We start from the raw sequence: 21,477 nt of genomic DNA on the forward strand, positions 1-21,477 counted from the left end.
TACATAAGGCATGAAATCAAGAATTTTATAGTGAATAATTTTTAAGTTGTAACTAATCTTTATAAGGCCTCATACATGTTTGTCTGTCCATTTGAATGTTTTTCACTGCTGTATTCATCAAACCTGATGTTTTTCAATAGATTACTGAAGACAAAATAACGGGTCAAAAATTTCACCCCGTTACGGCACATATAACTTTAACATTTATATACCAAGGAATATAGTGTACAATGTACCTTATGTAACAAATTCCATTTCAGTTGTGGAATCTGGAATCCTATGAATCTATTGAATTTATTTCTGATCGGTAAATCTCGATAAGAAAGAAAACGTATTTAAGACTCTCATATTATTTATTCAAATTGTAATTTTATAATCATGTTTCTATTAATAATTTTTCGCAATGCCAGGATATATTGCGAATTAGTGATTTAACTATGTTTCATACACAAAACACACAATACAATTTAAATGTCTTTCATATAATCATGTAATCATGAACTATTGATAGTTTGCTCCACTTAAAAGAGTTAATAGTAAATACATGTAAAGCTAATAGTAGTAAATAAATTGGTATTGTAAATGGATACCAGATTAAATTCTATGTAAAGTGACTCGTTAAACATTCTCTGACGAATATAGGTGTAAAATCCTTCTTCGACTGTAAACATATTACGTGATAAAACATTGTAGACCTTCAGTCAAACTCTCAGTGTCACTTTTACTATCACACGTTTGCTTTCTGTAGTAACTCTTGAATGCTTTTGGCCCAACGACTAATGACTAGATCTCTACCCTATGAACTAGGATTCTCCTCATTTGAACTCAACAAAAAATGATACATTCTCGCTCATAATCCCACACAATAATGCTACCGGGAGTATAACAACAATTGTATATAACGTTCTCAGTTTAGACATACCATGCATTCAATACTTTCCTCTCAAAGTAATGATGAGCTATCTTAGATTAATTACTTTAAATCGTACTGTATCCCTTTATTTTCGCTCATGATCCCATACTATAGCTACTGGGTACAAATATTTAGTCATAATATGCTGCCAGTATATTCCTCTCGAAGTATTGATGAGCTATTTTAGATTAATTAATATACACGTACAGTTTCCCTTTATTTCCATCTACATTTTCGCTCGTGATGCCATACTATAGCTATCGCCCGGGTACAGCTACATTACGTTCTCAGTTTAGTCATAACATGCTTTCAATACATTCCTCTCAGATTTTCAGATTTCAGATTTTATTAATTCTCTCGGAAGTATTGCTGAGCTATTTTAGATTAATTACTTGTAATTAATTTTTATTTGTTTTCATACTAAATCCGACTTTCCGATTGGCTGATACTATTTCTTCATATTCCGAATTTGCATATTACGGAGTTATCTGCACTTGCGGGTAGGTATTGATTGTGACGTCATGTGTTTGCGAGCGTAACATTATACGTTTCGGAGAAAACGACGTGAATTGCGCTCACAAAATAATGACGTAACAATCGATACCTACCCGCAATGAGTTAACTCTGTAATATGCAAAGACGGAATACTATGAAGAAAAAATCTTAGAATGGTGCGGAAACCCGACGTTTTCATGACGTCACAATAGAGTCATCGATGTTGCGTATTGATTTAGAAAAAAATAATCCATTGGAAAATCAATGGAAACATATTTTATATCATCAGGTGGTCTGCAAATAAAGTTTGTTTGCAAACTTTTGTGAGAATCCGCATTTACAGTTTGCAAACAAAATTTCTTTCATACCCCGATGAAGTTAAAAAATAGTGACATCATTGCTTAAATACATGTATGGTATACCTCATTAACTATAACTAAAACCTTATAATTATCGTCCCATATTTGCCATCGATATCTCTCCTGACATATCTCCTGTGCTCATTAAATTATCGTTTCTATCCAAAACCTTGCCGTTTACACGAAAATAATTATCTTTTATTTGTTTTCATACTAAATCCGACTTTCTGATTGGCAGATTTTTTTTTCATATACTATGAAGAAAAAAAACCCGAGAATGGCGCGAAACTCGACGTCACAATATAGAGACGTCGACGTTGCGTATGGATTAAGTAAAAAATAATCCACCGGAAAATCAATGGAATCGTTCGTTTAAAAGTATTGTATATTATCAAGTTGTCTGAAAAATTAAATATAGGCATTGATATAACTATTTTTTAACTTCATAGGTGTATGAAATAAATTTTGTTTGCACGCTTTAGTGAGAATGCGCTGCGCGGATTCACAGAATTTGCAAACAAAATATCTTTCATACCCCGATGAAGTTTAAAAATAGTAACATCAGTGCTTAATTGTTTTTGAGAAATAGAATTCTTTACTCAATCACACAAAAATATAGTATTTAAAAAATCTAATTTAAAATTTAGTTAAAACAAAATTGCAAAAACCGCAAATAAGTACTTGTAAACTACGCAGTGTCATTATTGATTTTTGTAACATGATTCAATGATACAACCGACATAAACACTCAATATCCGGAGAACCCAGTGGTAGGTTTATCGATCTTTTACCGAAAGGTGTCCTTCTCCAAGAAAGTTTATTATCAGTATCCTACGTTTGCACTACGTTTGCTAAATCTTGCAGCCTAGTGATGCATTCCTGGGGTTGTTTGGGGTCATCATGTAAACGCCTCATGGCGTCTGGCGCCATACGTCGGGTATGTTTTCCTTCTGTAAACATAACCTGCGGTGCGTACATAGCTCCAGGTGGAATTGCTCGTATTTGACCCAAAGCTCTCTTGAAATCTTCTATTACTTCAATGACCTTTGCTTCTAGATCCTGGTTACCCAGTAAGCGTACTGTCTGAAGTGCGAAGATCACTGAAAATATATAAAGAAATACCAGTCTGAATTAATTTTGTTTCATTTTGATGATTTATTATTTACAATTAAATAAGCTTAAAAGATAAAAGATGTCCAATAGTATAACGACCTTAACTATCATTTGACTACAATGCAACATTGAAAGGAAGTATAGTTGGTACTAAATTGAATACAAGGAAGGCCTTTTGGGAAATAGTTAGAGCTAAACATAGAGGATGAAACTTAAAGAAGACAATCAAATTATGTTTTTAAGATGGTGGCAGTGGTGGTCATGTTCGAATTCGGACATTTCAGAATAAATCTGCCAGGACCATCACCATTTCCATCCAGGCAAGATTTAGCTCCTTCATCATGGACGGACTTGATATGATGTTTGAAACGAGTCCTAAACTGGAACATTGCGATGGCGCAATCGTGTTACATCATGCTGCCGTAACATTTTAGGAGGCCGAAATTAACATTTTATGAGCTGCTCCTTCTTCATATCTCTATCAACTGTCAATTTAATCACACAAATAGAACTGGAAAACTTAAACATATGCTTTACAAGATGGCGGCTGTGGCGTTTTTTACCATCCCGAATAATAACAACATTTGGAAAGGACGATCATTTCAAGCAAGTTTCTGCTCAATTCTACTGATAGAATTTGATAATAACCTTGAAATATGCCTTGTTCGAGAAAAATGTAACTGTATGATTAATCATCTTACAAAATTGCCACCGTTGCTGCCTTGATATTTTTTTCGACTGAAATATATCAACACTTAATTCATTGGCTGCCCCTGTCAGCTCAATCACACTATTGAACGGGAGGGAAGATTTCATGGTTTTTTTATAATGACTTATGTGGCAACTATCTTTGATTTTCGACTGACCCGAAAAATTACATCAAATTGTTTAAAGCAAATATTAAGATTATTTTGATATCATCATAGTAACACTTACGTGGTGGTTCACTGCGTGGCGCCAGATTGTATAGTCTCATGAAAAAGTCACCTGTTGCGTGTTCCAAGGATTTTCGCTTACGTTTCCCGATCTGTAGATGATGCAGTATTTTTCTGCGGTGTTCTATACCGATCATCTTTGATATGCTAGTCATTGCCCGTGTTTCTGTAATAAAATGAACGGATGGTTAATTTTAATTGACGAAATTAAATTCATTTTTTTATATTAAATCCTTTAAGTATTTAATTTGTTGTATTTATTTTAGAATAAGATAAGAACTTATTTTCATTGATTACTAGTGTATAAATTCTTTATAACAGAGAAACAATAGACATATACTGTTTGGTGTATTGAACGCCTCCAGTACCTTCTCTTTCCAGACCTTGCTTGGTTGGCAGGCCAACTGCTGGAAGGCCAAGTGCTGGAGTTGTCAATCCTGCGACACTGTACCCGATTTCAATAGTCGTCCTCTGGAATACCGCTCCGCCCATCGCCAACCGGGAGTTGTGATTCAATCCTTGAGTGTTTGCCTCTAGCAAGCTTTGTTGCATTTCAAGCTCGTTCCTTCCCAGTGTAATCATGAGTTTTAGGTTCTCTTCATGTTTTTTCCAAAGTTCTCTCTCGGTCTTGCACGCCACTAGCTCCTTAGCTTCCAACAGTATGTTGATGGTGTCCATTTCCGTCGGAAACTTTGCCTGGAACTGTTGCAGACAGTGTTTGAAGTACACCAGGGCACTCTTACTCACCAAGGTATCGATAATGCGTGTGGCTGGACGGTGGCTGTATAGTAGTGTCAAACATGTAATGACGGCTTGGTCTTTACTCCTACGCAAGAAATCTTCACTTTCCTTTGCTTTTCGAAGTTCCTCCGAACGATCAACTAGACACTCCTGTAACCTATCCAATGTCGATCTAAGTTTGTCTCTTTCTTGCAGGAGTTTAGCGGATTGTTCTGTCTCCGTGTCGATAGTTGAAGTTGACACTTGAAATTGTGCTTCTGTAACAATGATGAACTACATCAAACAGCGTTATTAATATTTTTTGTCCTAATAACTAAGATATATTGAAATATTCCATAATGTCATTGGCGTCAATTAAAATTTTGTTATTTCGTCAATATTGGCATCGTGTTTTTGTGAATCATAAACTCTAACACCAAATGTATAACTTTCTGAAATAGGTTGAAAGGATAATACCTCATGGGAATGCTTAATGAAAAGCATAACTGGTAGGCTTAACTTAGGTCTTGATTTTCTACTTTGTTCCGCTTACCTTCTATACATGTATGTATGGTTATGCCATCTAGCATTATGGTATCAATTTTCATTGTCGTAAAGATATCCTTGTCCTCCACTGTCATAGTATGTAGTACGTCGGCAGCCAACGCAGGTACCATGAAGATGAGCACGCTGCTGTTTGAGGGAATATGGCCAACAAAAAAGACATCGGTGATTTTAACACACAACAGTTCTGCAACGGTCATTCGAATAGTTTCCATCTTTTGTCTGCTTACTTCATGACCTCTAACATGGAATTTTACGTGTTTGTATCCATTCACTGTAATAGAATGACCATTCATATTTTATCTATACTTTTTAATTTCACAAGCGCCGATGTCATTTATTTTCAAAGTATAAAGTTATATAATGATGTGAAATTTTGCAAAGTTTCATAATTATTTGCTTGCTTGATTAACGTCCTATTAACAGCCAGGGTGATGTAAAAACAGCCTCCCATATACGTGGTGTGCAGCGAGTGTGAAGTACATACACATTTGTATGCTGAGCGCAAAGTAGGTCTAAAACTACCACTTTTATAGAATTTGCTATGTCTCGGTCAGGGGATAAAAGCCAGAGCCTACCTCACAAGGGCGAGCGCTCAACATAAGGCCAAAATTGAGGTGGTGACAAGGGAGATGTGGGAAAGAACAAAGTTAGTTAGGAAGAAGAGAAAAGATAATATATCCTAAATTTAGTCGCCTTTTACAATCATGCAATAGGGACAACAGGTATAATTATAACATCTCATAATTATCAGCTTTAAAATCAAAATATTATTCCTGAGGTAAGGCACACACACAAACCAAAACATTTTATGAAATGTTGTCAAATAAGAAATGGTTTTCAAAATTATATAATATGACATGCTTATATCCTACCAGGTTGTTCTTTTGGCGAGAAGAAATGCAATGGAACTTTCCGGCACTCCCGTGCAAATTCCACCATTTCCTGATGAAGGTCCTTTCTGCCAATATGCCAAAGCATTGCTTGTAGTAAAAGAATGTTATTCGTGTTGAGGTGATCCATGTCACGTAATAACTGGAAGAATGCTGTGGCTGTTTCTGCTTTGTTTAATGCTTTCCTGCCAATTTGTCCATCTGAAAGAATTATACTTCAATATTTACATTACAATAATTGCCATTGATCATTCGTATTATTTGCATGGGTCAAAATTTTCAAGATTTTAAAAAGAAACCAGAAATTTGATTTTATCGGTTGTAAATTTTCACGATCGGGCTACCAAAGACAACCGTTTCTCAATACTTTGCGGATCATTTTTATGCAATTAGGGCGATATCCATCCTCCGAACTATAGAGTATTTCGAGACATCGGAAATATATGTCGAATCCGTAACACTATTCGTTGAAAGGTTTTTATTTCAAAGCCATAATGGTAAATCCAGAATATTTTATTTTCTGTAGTTTCTGCATAAGCGGTCTTGAGGAAATAGTGAAGTATATACTTCGGTTCTTTAAATTTACATTCTGTATAATAGGAACTATCTATGGGTAATATTTTTGAGGCTTAGAGCATGAATCATTTCGTGGATAGGAACAAATACTCTGGGATACATGTTTAAAAATCTCGAAGTGTTGTTTTCATATTTGTGGTTCCATGCCAGCCACAAAAACAACGAATATTTCTACACAAAAGTCCATGTTAAACGTCTACTTACTCAATAAGCAGGCTACTATTCAGGACATGCATTCATCAAATCTAACTCAGAATTTGTATAATTACCCGTACAATACGATTTCATCCTTGATATCTCGTCATTAGTGATACTTTGACCGATTTTGTCCAGGAAGACGTTGAATCTCCAAGATGGTGTTATGGGATTGTCCTCGATATGAGAATCAGTCGATTTGGAATGTGTTATTTCCATTTTGGTTTCGTTTACCTTAAAAGTTAGAATAAGTCATGTTTTATACATAAGCAATACAGTTTCATATTATGGTTATATTAATGCAAAACATTTTCCAAATACCGGTAAATTGTTGATAAATGAAACCCGTTCATAAGCTTTTCCACTGAATTCTGATACATTGCATGTGCTTTCATTAGCAGAAGTAGATGCATGATATCAGAGCGATTAGGTGTATTGAATTAGATATATGTATAAAAACGGTCTTCAATAATGTGTCATTTTCATAATCATACGATTTCGAGATATAAAAACGACGTTGGGAAAGTACAATTTACCGTCGACAAGTCCAAACATCTGATGATTGTGACGTCATATTTTGATATGACTTTTGTCGCGTCACAGTCATCAGAATCCGGGACTAATCTATGGTAAATAGTACTTTACCCACATTGGTTTGGTTGCTCGAAACCCCCGTATTGGAAAATGAAAACTCGGACAATCAGAATTGAGGTTAAGACATAACTGTGTCAAACAACTGTATTTTTCTCCGGGGAAAGTGAGACGATTCAAATTCATTTACCTTTTTCCCAAAATCATTATGGAATTGTGTGTTACGGTTCTGGATCCGATCACGTAGCTCAATCGGTAGAGCATCCGGCTAACGTTCGGAGGTCCCGAGTGGGAACCCCTGTCTGGTCGTGCATTTTCTCGCTCCTCTTACACAGTACAACATTGTACTGGCTACCATTAATTTGTGTGTGGAGAACATTTCCCTGTTCACCTTAACGATCACATGGAAATCAAACTTTCTGCAGTGTTTCAAAGAAGATGTCAATAGGATCCTCTCATCGATAATTTTATCTTGTTAACGCCTGAAGTAAGTCTTTTACATTATAACATAGGTACCGTGTGAATACAAATACGATAACGTATTCATATAGTTGTACCATCCGTCCGGCATTTGATGTGAATTAACAACCAAGCCGGAATTGCTTGCATGCAACTGAATCAGGACTGCAATTTTCTCGGGTCTTATGTGATGTTCAACCATTGCTTTAGATTTTCTTCGTCTTTGATACGTTATATACAAGTTGCCTTGACCCAGGTGAATATTCTGAGACATATCATGACATTCACCAAAAGCTTTGTCATCCTGTCCTGACATCCGATTTCTGGTCTTTCGAGTCCATCAGGCTGTTGGGTTAACTGGATACCACTGTCTGCTGAGATTCGGAAGAAACACAAAATCATCGGCTCTGATTTTGTCGTTCTTGATACAGCACGGAGTCATCTAAGATTTGATGATATTACAGTCTATTTGACAGGCACGGATGATTATCGCCGTGGGAAAGTGGTCTCGTCGAGTTTTCTTGAAATCTTATTATAGAGGGTTGGTTTCCTTTCTTCTTTCCTCTACTCATATAGTGGTTTGCCCTTTTGACAAACAAAATCCACCAACAGACCTTTTTTTTCTTTCCACATCAGTTTGCTGTCATCGAAAATGAGTAAATATGAGTATAATATCGATTACTAGAAATCCAAATTGCATGATACGTCAAACTAAAGATAAAAATGGTAATATTTGTGTGCAATACGAGATGGTGCTACCATAGCTGCTCTTTTTTCTCGCTGGTGTGTATCAAAATAACAATTATTCTATCTCCCCTTTCCTAATTTTCGCATTGTAAAAGAAATTTGTATCATCATCTACTTATCTGAAGTAACTGTAAAAGAGGATATGATGCTCGGCTGTTATGACCAAATGAAAATGTGTTCAACTTATCTCCGACTATAGTCCATATTGCTGTCAAGTGATATGCTACCATAATAAGTCAATTCCTTGACAAAATTGACAGAGTGTCAGCACTGTGAGGGAGACTTGTTGATATTTCTCTTGATGGCATTAACAATCACATGAAAATCAAACTTTCTGGGTTGATTTTGTCGTACAGACGATATTAAAAGGATCCGTTTATCGACGATTTTATCTTGTTAACGTCTGAAGTAAGTCTATCACATGATTACATAGGTAATGAATCATCAATATTCCAAACTGAAATAACAATGTTCCAATGAAGAATGATTGCTGGTTGTGAGAAAGAAAGTATGATAATGAACCTTAAAAATATGCTAAACGAATTATGTGTACGTTATGTCTTCCAAACATTTTGATAAAAACGAGAAAATACAGTTCCACGTCACTTGAAAAAATAAGCTATTCAAAGTATAAATATTCCTTGTTTGAATAAGAGACAGCTGTAAATGAACACTAAAACATTGATAGTATTACTACATTGTACTAGCAAGGAGTCATCCTTGTTACTAATATGCTACACAACATTATGATATAATTCTATTTTGCTTATTACGAGCATTTTCATTGGCTTAAAAATTTACTTTATCAGCCCATAAAGGAAAAAATGGCGTCGCCGTTTGTGACGTTGCTTCTGATTGGCTGAGATGACAAAAAGGATGATAAAGGTTACAAAGTAATGAGCCTAGTCTTGATATTAAATAAAAATATAAAAAAAATAACTATACATTACACAAAAAGGATGATAATGGTTACAAAGTAATGTACATGTATATGTATTAAGATTAATAAACCTTTCAAATAAGTATGTAATGTGTTTTTGATAACAACAGCCTAATTTAGTTTCACTTTCGTCGCGTTTCTGAGAACACATGATCAAAGTCCTAATTATGGCCAATGTCTACTCCCAACACATTCGATCGATATTGACACAATGATTGTATTAACAAGCATGTTTACAATAGGTTTCGCATTTTTTTTATGAATGTCGATGCATGTAAATGGTACCAGGAACCAACTAATTGTCGACGCATATACATTTATATCACAAGAGGTGCGATTTTCACAAGCATAGACACATACTCCTTAATATATAGACAGACGTAATATAGTTGCCTTCATACATGTATAATTATTTACAAAGATACACGTATCCATCTATATAGATATGTATGTATCCACACGTGATGATTGAAATAAAAATTTTATGCTTACTCAAATCTCTTAAGGATATGAAGGAGTGCCCTTACCTTGAAGAGTAAAAGTCCTAATTTGAATTCCTAATGTATGAGTTTGACCGGAGAAATTGTGAGGGATAGACCCCTCATTCCAATATTCCCAAGTGATCCCCAAATACAGATTTAAGATATAACCGTCATTTATATCTTAAATGTGTATTTGAGATCTCCAATGTCAATCTGTGTAGAATGTGGCGCTTTTCAAGATGGCGGTAGTTACATTGTCAATTCACTGCGCATGGGCAAACACGCCTCCGTTGCCAAAACTACATTACGTAAGAATATTAACAATATGGTCCTATAGATATATTTTCTATCACAGTATGACTGTATGTCTTTTCTGGTGTATTATGAATTACCACACGTAATGTGTTTAGTTACTCTATGTTAGTAATAGCCAATGTTACATATACATGTACATGTATAATCACACGGCTACTATACCCTATTTCTAAAAAAGGAACTTTCGCTTTTGCCCAACATCATATACTCATGTAGTATGATGTTAAATGGTGAAGAAAGAGTTTTTAAAATATTACTACCGATTTTACGACTATGGTCATGTACATGTAGTGTGAAGCTGAATCATTTTGAGCAGAATAGTTTTCAATCGCCATATTTGGTTTTAAATGATAAATAATTAACTGATACATAAAAAGATATTTTCCAATTAGAAAGTATTAACTCAATAATTACCACAGAAAAATTTGAAAAGATCAGTAATAACGAAAATACTCATCATAAACGCATTGATAACACCGAAAATAGGATCCAATATGTGGCTATACAACAGATTAAAATGATAAACATGGGGAAATATTATTTTAGCATGCGCATCTATAGGATGATAAACTTGATAAGCTGTAAGAGACGTAGATGAATTAGAAACATGAGGTTTACGATAATGCATATTGAAGCACATGTATATAAGCATTGTAGAAATAACGCGGGTTTGGTGAAAAACTAAACTGGACTAGATTATTCCAAAATTTCATATTACCAAGTTATTAGAAACTACTATACTTCAGCAGTAGGTCAATGAAAAAAAGATCAAATAAAAAATTGAGGAAATCTCATCATTTTACAAAAATATTCTTTAATCATGGGTAACGTTTAAGACTAACGAGAGAAATGCTTTACCTGCACATGTTAAAATGAAATAAAATGGGACATTCCCAACATTACCTGCGGGGGTAAAATTATATTTTCAACATTGCATTTATCATTGAGTTTACGCGTGAAGGAAGGTTTTGGAATACCCTGACATCGGTTTTACGTGAATTAGGAATATTTATAAGCATACGAATATGAAAATGTATTGAATGAGATTCCAACCATAAAATGATACGTTTAAACACTTTGACTGTGACTTGCACTAATATGCCATGTATAATGACATATAAATTTCCTATGAATAACCCTTTCTTTAAAAAAAATCAGTTTCAAAATTCATAACGTGAAAATGCTGAATGGTTGTATGAAAACTCTAACGTTTACTGAAGGATTATGGTTTGCTGTGATCGAATCAAAATTTTGTCACTTTTCACTTTCACTTTCACTATTTTTCTGCGAATCCACGTCACAGTGGTCTTACTAGTTATAGGCCTATATTGATTTCCTCCGCGTCCCGAACTCTAGAATGAAAAGTAGTTTTAAATGTATCTGCAATTGTCACATAAATTTGATAACCTAATTGGCAATATTGAATAGATGTAGATTATCCATATGCTGATATTTATACCTTTATACTTCAAAATGTGGTAATTTCGCCGATACACTGTATGTATATAAGGAATGTAAGGGTATCCCTTTGTGTAACGAATGGACTGCTATGTCAGGTATACTGAGACAATGATAAACGGGGTGGGAATATTAGTCAACATTTAAGATTTATTCATGATATTAACGGGTAATATCATGGACTGATATTTGGGGGTAATATATATTTATTTCATCTATATCTTACCTTAGAAATAATGTCCGCATCATTTAGACACAAATCATGAAAGCATGTGTACTCGACGGTATGTGATTGTTGTGGCTACAGTGGATGGGCGGGGGTAATTCATTGAAAATGGATTTGAAAAAATATAAACTCAATTCGATTCTTTAAATAAGTTTTCAAATCTCGTATTTTCTGATTAAAAGACATGACTGGTAAGTATGTTCAGCAGTTCATACACCAAATACGAAATATGTATGGCGAAATCCATTTTTATTGAACAGTTCCCTGTGTTTATCGCTTGATATAGCCATGAATCTATCAACGTTGGTTTCATATACCGGATTAAGAATATCAAATATACATCTACATTGCATCATTATTTCATAAAACATAACAGTTACTGTAACTTGTATATTAGTGACCTTACCTTTTAGAAACAATTAATCCCGCTCACTAGCAGGTGGTTGAAATTTCGTTATTATCCTTTTACAAGACACAGAAGGAAGTGTTGATTCAGAAACATATATTCATTATTTAACTTTTAAGTAGACGATCACTCAAATACAGATTTAAGATATAAAAAACCCTTTTTATATCTTAAATATGTAGTTTAGATCCTCCAACGTAATCCGGATGTTATATGGCGTTTCAAAATGGCGATGGTTACAATGCGCATGTGTATGTTTCTATGTGTAATGCATGGCTGAATGGCCAAACAACAATTCCTAATAATAAGATCTAAAAATATATTTATCTGGAAATTTCTTTGGTGTATCAACTATAATTAAGTAGATTTTTTAGCAAATATATCGTGTACATCTCCTTGATGACCAAACCTTTCAGTAAAATGTACCTATAGGATTGGTGTCATAGTTTTAATACTTTGTCGTTACACATATATCTATTACTTACACGAGGAAATAAATAAATTAAAGCTTTCTGTGGTTTGTAATAGATAAATGTGAGGATACCGGATAATGAATGATGACATATTACATGGTACATATGAAATAATGGATACTCAATACAATGGTGTACAGTAAATCTGCCTAAGCGACCACCACTGTATAACGACACCTGTTTAATACGATAACTTTTCTGTGTTTACAAATGACAAATTGCAAAAAAAAACTCAACTTATACATATATATTTACAGTTTGCACTGATATGGACTCAATAACCATGCTTTCTAGTATCATCATTATCAGCGTATAATGATAGTGCAACACGTGCGACGATTATATTGTTACGGGAATAGTAACAACGTGGGGACCCCACTTTTGGTAGGGACATATGAATGTCTCGATTCCAATCAGCTGTTCAATCGAATTCGTTGACGATGACGGGAGAGTAAAAAATATGGGTAAATAAAAAAATATGCAACTGTCGCGAGAATATATAATATTAATTTGCATGAAAAACTACACTTGTATAAATATAAGGAGTATATTTTGATTATGTTGAGGTTATGAGGGTATAATGATAATGGAGCCCGTGTACATTTGAGGTTATGAGGGTATAATGATAATGGAGCACGTGTAAGTTTTCGCCGGGGTTACATAATTAACACGTGCTCCTTTATCATCATACCCTCATAACCTCAACAAAATAAAAATATATTCCTTACATAACAAAACCACTTGAGTTTAAATACTATTTATTCTTTGTCACGTAGGTCGTCTTAATAGACAGGTTTGACTTTAAATCAACTTTTCAATTGTTAAATTACAATTTATTTATAACGATAATAAAACGATATTTCCCCTGGTAATTGATTATTGAACACTATTAACCTGTGTTTAAATCGCACATATCTTCATGATTTCAGAGAAAATAAGAAAATATTGTTCAGTTAAAGACAAACATCTAAAAGTGACTTTGTAGTGGTGTTTTCTAGGGCGATCTGGAATAGAACATGAGTTCGATTAGTTTAACTTTCTCTGTGTTTCCGAGAACAGGCGGATGCTATAGGTATGTATCGTGTTGAGAAGTAGGGCATTCTAGAAGACTCAATTTTACTCATTGATATCATTTATTCAATTTTTCGTCATAATTTTGTAATACAATAAATGAAAAGTACACTTAGATATGTTTGGACCAGCAATGAAACACTAAGAGTCTAAGTCAGGAATGCAATATCAAATACATCCACGTTTATCGGTTTTAAATTATTGAATATATTGTATATACTATATAATGAGGGTCAAAGAAGTAATATCAACAGGATTTTCCAGATGACACGGGATTCAATCAAACGTAAGTCTGTTGGATACGAATTACTTCAAATGGTGAATATGGGACAAGGAAGTAATTCCAACCGTGTGGACAAAGAGCATACAATATCCGACAGAACCTGACGTGCAAATCCAGCAATGTCATCTACCTCCTCTCGTGTAGGAAATGCACAATGCAATACGTTGAGGAAACCGGTGGTCCACTCAACGTCAGAATCAACAATCACCGCTGGTGTATCAAACAGAACCAACCTGACTATCCGGTTGTCAGACATTTCAACTTACCCAGCCATAGTTGGAAAGACATGCAGGTGATTGCAATTGAGCACTGTCCCTACTGGACAGAAACCAAGCGTCGATCGAGAGAGAGAGATTCTGGATTACCTATTTACAGACATGCTGTCCCAAAGGCATTAACGAACGTTAAATATACTAATTGACATCAATTGATCACTCGCTTTTCAATTTATTATCCCTACTTCCAGCATTTTTCACGTTCTGTTCTACGCGTTTTTGATCCTTTACCTATGCTGCCCGGCAAAAGGCGACTAAATTTAGGACATTGCTTCTTTGCACACACGGAGGAGATAGGTGACTAAATGCATCCTATACCAATGAGCACTATATATAAATTTCGCCACACATTTGACGTCACATGTGGCACGCTTTCCAGTCATCGCTCATATTTTAGCGTTCTGCCGAACAGCATGGATACATTTTGGTAGATCCGGCCTTCGGCTGCCACTTGCCGAAGGGTAAATTGCGCTCCATCGTGCTGTATAGTTAAATATTTGTCTACTTTGTCCCGCATTACTGTTCGTATCCTATTATGTAATCGTGTTCGTTTTGTATGTCTTGATAAAGGGGCAGATCGCCTCGAAAAAAATGACAATTTTTTTGTCCACACGGTGAGAATTACTTCCTTCCTCCCATACTATATAATGAACACACATTGGACGTATATAAAAAGAATCTTACATGAGTGTTCGTTTCATATGGAATTTAATGAAAGGAGTCTAAGAAGTTTTTATTTTTGCGAGTCTTAGTGAGCAAGAAATTACAACTTCGAGATGGGTTTCATAAATTCTCAAATGAGATGGACACATATTTAAGATACTTTTGATCACGTAATAACAAATACCTAAAAGAACAAAGAACTTCACTTCAAATGTATTCCGGAAAAACAGCGGAGGCCGCCATTTTGTCCCGCCGTCCTCGTAATCCTGACGTCACCTCGTTTTTCCTGACGTCATTTGTTGTTTCTGTCTTACGTCACAATGCATTTCAAGCCAGTGAAAATCGCTGTAGGTCATATTACACAAGTGTCAAACGCAAAAATATTACACGGGCGAAATAACTTGATATCAGGCGGATTATGTGATAAAATAATATATAGCGAGGATTATTACAAATGTTAAGGAGACAAAGTTATTTGCAATACGCCGTTTCCGGAATACAACCTTCAGTCAGTTTGATCATGTGACTTTAATCATCACGTGACTTTATTTAAGGCACATTTGAAACGAAATGGCGGCATATGTAATGATTGTACAACGCTTGAAAATTACATATTATGACAGAACACGTAACATTACCTATCAAAACATAATGTACCAAATATAATCTAAACATGCAAGAATATTGAATTTAGACACTTCACAAGGAATGACATGTAAGTTACGACATCAAATGGAGTTGTCGTCTAGCAGTTGGAAATCAACGGTATCTGAAGTCTCACTCACCTAGGTACTTTTTCCAAAAATCAATAACAAACAAGAAACACAAAACATAACAGTTGATCTTAGTTCCTTTATCGAGCAAGTATAACCGACAATGACCTTTACTCGGACATTGGTATTCTCTGCCTATAATTGTCACCACCATGACGGAAAATGTGCCCTAAATTTTTTGCGGTCACATGATCAAACCACGTTTTCTACCTCCTTCACAAAAGAGTTCCTTGTATCCCGGAATCGACGTATTAGTTGGGCAAGCAAAGAAACACTTCATCAATGAAGGCAAACAAGCATGTAATAACTGATATATCTTGTTCAATTACTCGTGAGATTGAATTATAAAAAAGTAATCAATTTTTTTCCGCAAATTACCGTCATGGTATATTTATTTCATGCATACCACACAATATAGATACTTATTCTGTATGTATGGAGGACATCGAAGCGAGCCACACTTTGCTTTTACGGCGTATATCAACCTGCCATCATCGTCGGTCACAAAGTCAGCTCCTCCGTCTAAAATTTGTGCGTCTTTATCTACACATATGTACTGTGTAGCAGATTCGTGATCGTATTTACCCGACCCCAGTGACCCGCTATACGCCTTCGTCCAGCCGCTGTAACAGGTCGTCCTCGCCGGTATCATTACAGAGGAGCCAAAGGATTTAGGCCTACAGACCGCACAGGGCACCTCTTCGTTTTTTGAGTGTCGTCCGAATGGTGATGCCACATTTTCTGACTCATATTCTGCGCCGTACATCCTTCCTGAATGGTCATCGTCTGGTAAATCTGCATACGGTCCCCATATCGGGTATCTGGGCAAACAAACATACTCTGCTGCAGCTCCGAGTCCAAAAAGATCCGCCAGTATAGCCTGTGTCAGAATAAAACAGAATATTGAATTGTATTGGTGAGTCGTAAAAGAAAATAGCAATGATTTACAGAAAATGCACATTATGCAGAAAAATTACTAGTATAGGTACATTTGTATACTGCCAAAATCTACACTGTGTGGTTTATGAAATTGAAATTCATCTTGTCTGTTTTGGCTTTATAAAGTCTAATTGCGTATACAATACCGTATACCCAGTTTTTAGTCTAGCACCCACGACAAAAACAAAAACAAGGATGTAAATATAAAGTTTGGTCTTCGTTACTGTGTATTCGATGGTATGACCTCCGTTGGCAACGAACATATTCATTTATGGAGCACAGTCGAAATCCTTCATAAAACTTGTCGGATTGCTATCAGGTATACAAAAGTTTAGAATTCCACAAATTTGTGAATTGATTCCGAGGAAAAAAACTTTTTTATGCTTACCAGAATACACGAGCTCAGTCAAGTTGGCCGGACAGTCGGTCCTTACCCAGCGGACAAATACAGCTCCTCCGTGGTCTGTGGTACAGGATTCAAAGAAGAATCATAATACCAAATATAGGGATATAGATAAATCAACAATAGAAATATATCGGGTTTTTTCCATTCAAATGAAGCACTGCCGTTTACAAGTTTGCCCTCACACGCTGAATTTTCTATAGTTTCATTATCTTTACAATTAACAATTACAAACATGTATTTTTGGGAATGCTTTCCATGACGAATATTACAAACATGAATTTTTGGGAATGCTTTCCATGACGAATATTACAAACATGAATTTTTGGGAATGCTTTCCATGACGAATATTACAAACATGTATTTTTGGGAATGCTTTCCATGACGAATATGACAAACATGTATTTTTGGGAATGCTTTCCATGACGAATATGACAAACATGTATTTTTGGGAATGCTTTCCATGACGAATATGACAAACATGTATTTTTGGGAATGCTTTCCATGACGAATATTACAAACATGTATTTTTGGGAATGCTTTCCATGACGAATATGACAAACATGTATTTTTGGGAATGCTTTCCATGACGAATATGACAAACATGTATTTTTGGGAATGCTTTCCATGACGAATATGACAAACATGTATTTTTGGGAATGCTTTCCATGACGAATATGACAAACATGTATTTTTTGGGAATGCTTTCCATGACGAATATGACAAACATGTATTTTTGGGAATGCTTTCCATGACGAATATGACAAACATGTATTTTTGGGAATGCTTTCATGACGAATATGACAAACATGTATTTTGGGAATGCTTTCCATGACGATATACAAACATGTATTTTTGGGAATGCTTTCCATGACGAATATGACAAAGTATGTAGTGTGTTTCTATTATTTAATATAACGTTTATATTCAAACTAAAGTATTAGTGTTTTCAATGGGTATATGAATATATTAGTGGATCAGTTACCCAATAATCCTTTGACTTGATATACAAATGTATATAGGATCTTATAGGAGTGATCATTTCATATGAGTTTTTATGAAACGAGTCTATAAGAAGGTTTTTTATTTTTTATTTTTGCGAGCCTTGGCTACCAATGAAAATCGCTACAGGTTATATTACACTAGTGACATATGCAAAAATATTACATTTGCGAAATCACTGGATATCAGGCGGATTATGTCATAAATCTATTTTTTAAGGAAGTACGGAAGTAGTATCCAAAAATACCTATTTTCGTAACAATACCTTGCACGTGATGAATTTTTCATAAGAAACTCACGTGATAAATTCACGTGAATTTATAACCCTCCAATGTTTTTAGACTAATTAGTGTATATGTCCTAAATTAAGATAATTATGTTCATATATTCTCAGAACCCCATTGAAATACAAAATACGTTAAATATGATAACGACTAGACAAAAACACAACAATACAATTTACCTCTATTCGCCAGGTTTTGTTCCAGTGATGATATCTTTCCGGTTTGTGCCTGTATTGTGTCATGCTGTGTCTGGACAGTAGTCTTTAGGGTTTGTAGATCAGCAGTTTGGGACAGTACCGTAGCCTGAAGGGTTTCTAGTTCACTCTGTAAGTTGGTCATCTATTGCTGGACGTAGTCAGGGTCACTTAGGAGTATTCTCTTGTCATGATTGCCTTCACAATTGGTACATATTAACAATAACCACAGAATGATGTGTCTTAGAAACATTGTATGTACTTATTCGACTCCTAGTGGTAACAATATGATAAGCGAAAAGGTTATCTAAAACTTTGGGAGTGCTACCTGATGGATAGTACAAAACAATTCCTAGTGTCATGTTGTTAAATGTTGTCAATCACAACATTAAAGTATAGTTCGAAGAGTCAATACTTTATCTGTATCACTAGCCTGAGACTATTCTTCCCATGACCTACAACACCATAAGAACTGTAAAAAAATAAACATACAAATATGATTGTGGTTTTAAACTGTAGTAGATTAAAGACTTAAAGTCATATATTCCTATCAATTTAGGTCGATAGGTATGAAAATGATTACAAATTCCCGGAAACTATTGACCGGTCAATAGTTTGACTGTTAAGGAACTGCGAGGAACTTTTACATGCACTTTTGTTGACGTCATTAACACCTGCGCGCTGGGCCCAAATATTCTTTTGGCGAATGTCTTTCTCGCGAGAAGCTGTGCTAATTATAAGATTTCAGTTGAGGCAACAAAACAGTTGTTTCATGCTATATCAGTCAACAATCAAATCTCTTTCCCCTTAGTGTTGGGACAAACCCTATAAACTTTTTCCCTTGTCATCGGGAAACAGTTCATCTAGTTGGTCCCAACACATTGGGAAAAGATTTTTAACTATTGACTGATAAGGCACGAAACAACTTATGGTATGTAAACACATGTTTATAGAATTGAAATGTTTCTTTACAGTTTCCCAGCTACGAAAATGAAACGCCAATCATCATACCGAAAGGTAATAACTAACCATAAAAAAAAAATTAAAAAAAATAAAAATCGAGGAATTAGTCGGTTCTCAATGTAATTACCCATTATTGCATAATCATTATAAAAAGTTGAAAAAATAACATAAACAAAAATTAAATCATAATGTTCTTCAAATGTTTTTTTTAAGTAGGACTTCGATATTCTATTGTTTTTTTCCTTTGAGAAAATGGATTATGGTAATTGCTGTAAGCATTTTTTTCTTATATTGTCATCACATTTTTTCTTGGACAGAAAATGATCATGCAAGTAGTATTCTAGACACAATGTTCATGTTACGAACCTACAACCACTTAGGAGACATAGACAACACCACTCTATCCGATTTCATTGTTGAATGTAGGTTTTCGTTTTCTACACTCTGCTATATAGGGATATGTATCTATTGAACTTTCTGACTTTCGCTTTATTCTCGATATTTTCCTTTGAAGTTAATACCTTATATGTAACTTAATTAAACTGCTTTTAATTTTTAAACTGTGTATGTAAAACGAGTTTGATAATTTTGTAGAGTCGCAAAAATATTAGCTTACCACACGTATTGTCACTTCCTGAACAATCGATTACTTACAATGTAAATGATAATCTGTATACAGGTGGTCGTCGTTTGTTTGCCGCCGCCGTCGTCGTCCTAATCATCGTACAGAATTCGGGGAACCAAGTTTCTGAAACAAAATAGAGTTCCGCCCTCATGTTCGTCCTAGCAACGGAAGCACTTGTCCAGAAAATGAAAACTTATGCAAACATTAGTGGTATCAAAACACGAAATAGGAAAATAATAATCTCTCAACTAGCCGACGACACTACATTATTTCTGAAGTATAGGGACATCAATAGAGCATTAGATATTATTAAACAGTTTGGGAAAGATTAAATAAATAAACATAAAATTAGTACCTTCATGGGTATTGACTGGGTAAAGTAGGTACAAACTTAAAGGTTTGTTCTAATCTTAATTGGGCAGACAAAATAACAAGTATTGATTCTCTAAATAAAAATTGGGGGGGGGGGATGAAATGTGTCCATGATAGGAAAATCTGTTGTGGTGCATTGTTTATTGATACCACAAATAACGTATTTAGCAAGTGTTCAATATATAAGAAGCGATCAAATTTAGGAAATTTAAAGCAAAATTTACTGATTTATTTGGAACCATGGACCAGAGCGTGTTAAACGTAGTGTAGTGACTGGTGATAAATTGGAAGGTGGTCTATTTATTTGGGATGTTGAATCCCATATTGATGTTTTAAATATATCCTGGATAAAATTGTTATCCACTGAAGATTCATCTTGGGAAGTGTTTCCAAATTATCATCCTTTTATTATTTTTTTATTGTTTTTTTTTTTTTTTTTTTTTTTCATTTTTAACACATTTACAAATACATGGGACATCAATATAAACTTGACATGACATATACATTACATTTCTGTCAGAAAAAACATAAGAAACATAACACAGCATGCTGAGTAAGTACATGTACGTGTGGGAAAAAACCAGTTTGATATATTTTGGTAAGATGAATTTGCAAATTACTATATTTGATAAATTAGTTTTATATCTTCTATCGCGTATTTGCATCTAAGACCTGGGTCATAAGTGTTTAATGAAGGTAAGCTTGTATGACTCTTTATCATTATACATGAATGTAATATTTAAGCTCAATTTTATAAAAAAAAAACGAAT

The 21,477-nt window shown here is 34.7% G+C and overlaps 1 protein-coding gene and 1 pseudogene across 4 annotated transcripts; both read right to left on the reverse strand.

Moving 5' to 3' along the window:
• Positions 1-334: 334 nt before the first annotated feature.
• LOC138332034 (uncharacterized) lies at positions 335-10,601 on the reverse strand. 4 transcript variants are annotated; one of them, XM_069279973.1, is made up of 7 exons: positions 10,028-10,601; positions 6,844-6,997; positions 5,975-6,193; positions 5,089-5,373; positions 4,184-4,813; positions 3,817-3,981; positions 335-2,867 (listed from the first exon to the last, which is right to left on the reverse strand). In XM_069279973.1, exons 2-7 carry the CDS (start codon positions 6,980-6,982, stop codon positions 2,599-2,601), a joined length of 1,707 nt encoding a protein of 568 aa, XP_069136074.1. In that variant the 5' UTR covers positions 6,983-6,997; positions 10,028-10,601; the 3' UTR covers positions 335-2,598. The 4 variants fall into 4 exon arrangements, with proteins under 4 accessions (XP_069136074.1, XP_069136075.1, XP_069136071.1 ...); XM_069279974.1 differs by having other exon boundaries at positions 4,199-4,813; positions 6,838-6,997; positions 10,028-10,598; XM_069279970.1 differs by having other exon boundaries at positions 6,838-6,997; positions 10,028-10,587.
• Positions 8,351-20,525, reverse strand: LOC138332035 (uncharacterized; annotated as a pseudogene).
• Between the last annotated feature and the right edge of the window lie 952 nt (positions 20,526-21,477).

Source organism: Argopecten irradians, chromosome 9 (genome assembly GCF_041381155.1).
Source record: "Argopecten irradians isolate NY chromosome 9, Ai_NY, whole genome shotgun sequence".
Classification (NCBI taxonomy): Eukaryota; Metazoa; Mollusca; class Bivalvia; order Pectinida; family Pectinidae; genus Argopecten; species Argopecten irradians.

Bases quoted from the DNA above. Each gene is read 5' to 3' on its own strand.
- LOC138332034 (XM_069279970.1), bottom strand. From the start codon at position 6,982: ATGGAAATAACACATTCCAAATCGACTGATTCTCATATCGAGGACAAT. The intron at 4,814-5,088 runs GTAAGCGGAACA...TCATTGTTACAG, and splicing joins CATACATACATGTATAGAAG to AAGCACAATTTCAAGTGTCA. The intron at 3,982-4,183 runs GTACTGGAGGCG...ATTTTATTACAG, and splicing joins GCAAGGTCTGGAAAGAGAAG to AAACACGGGCAATGACTAGC.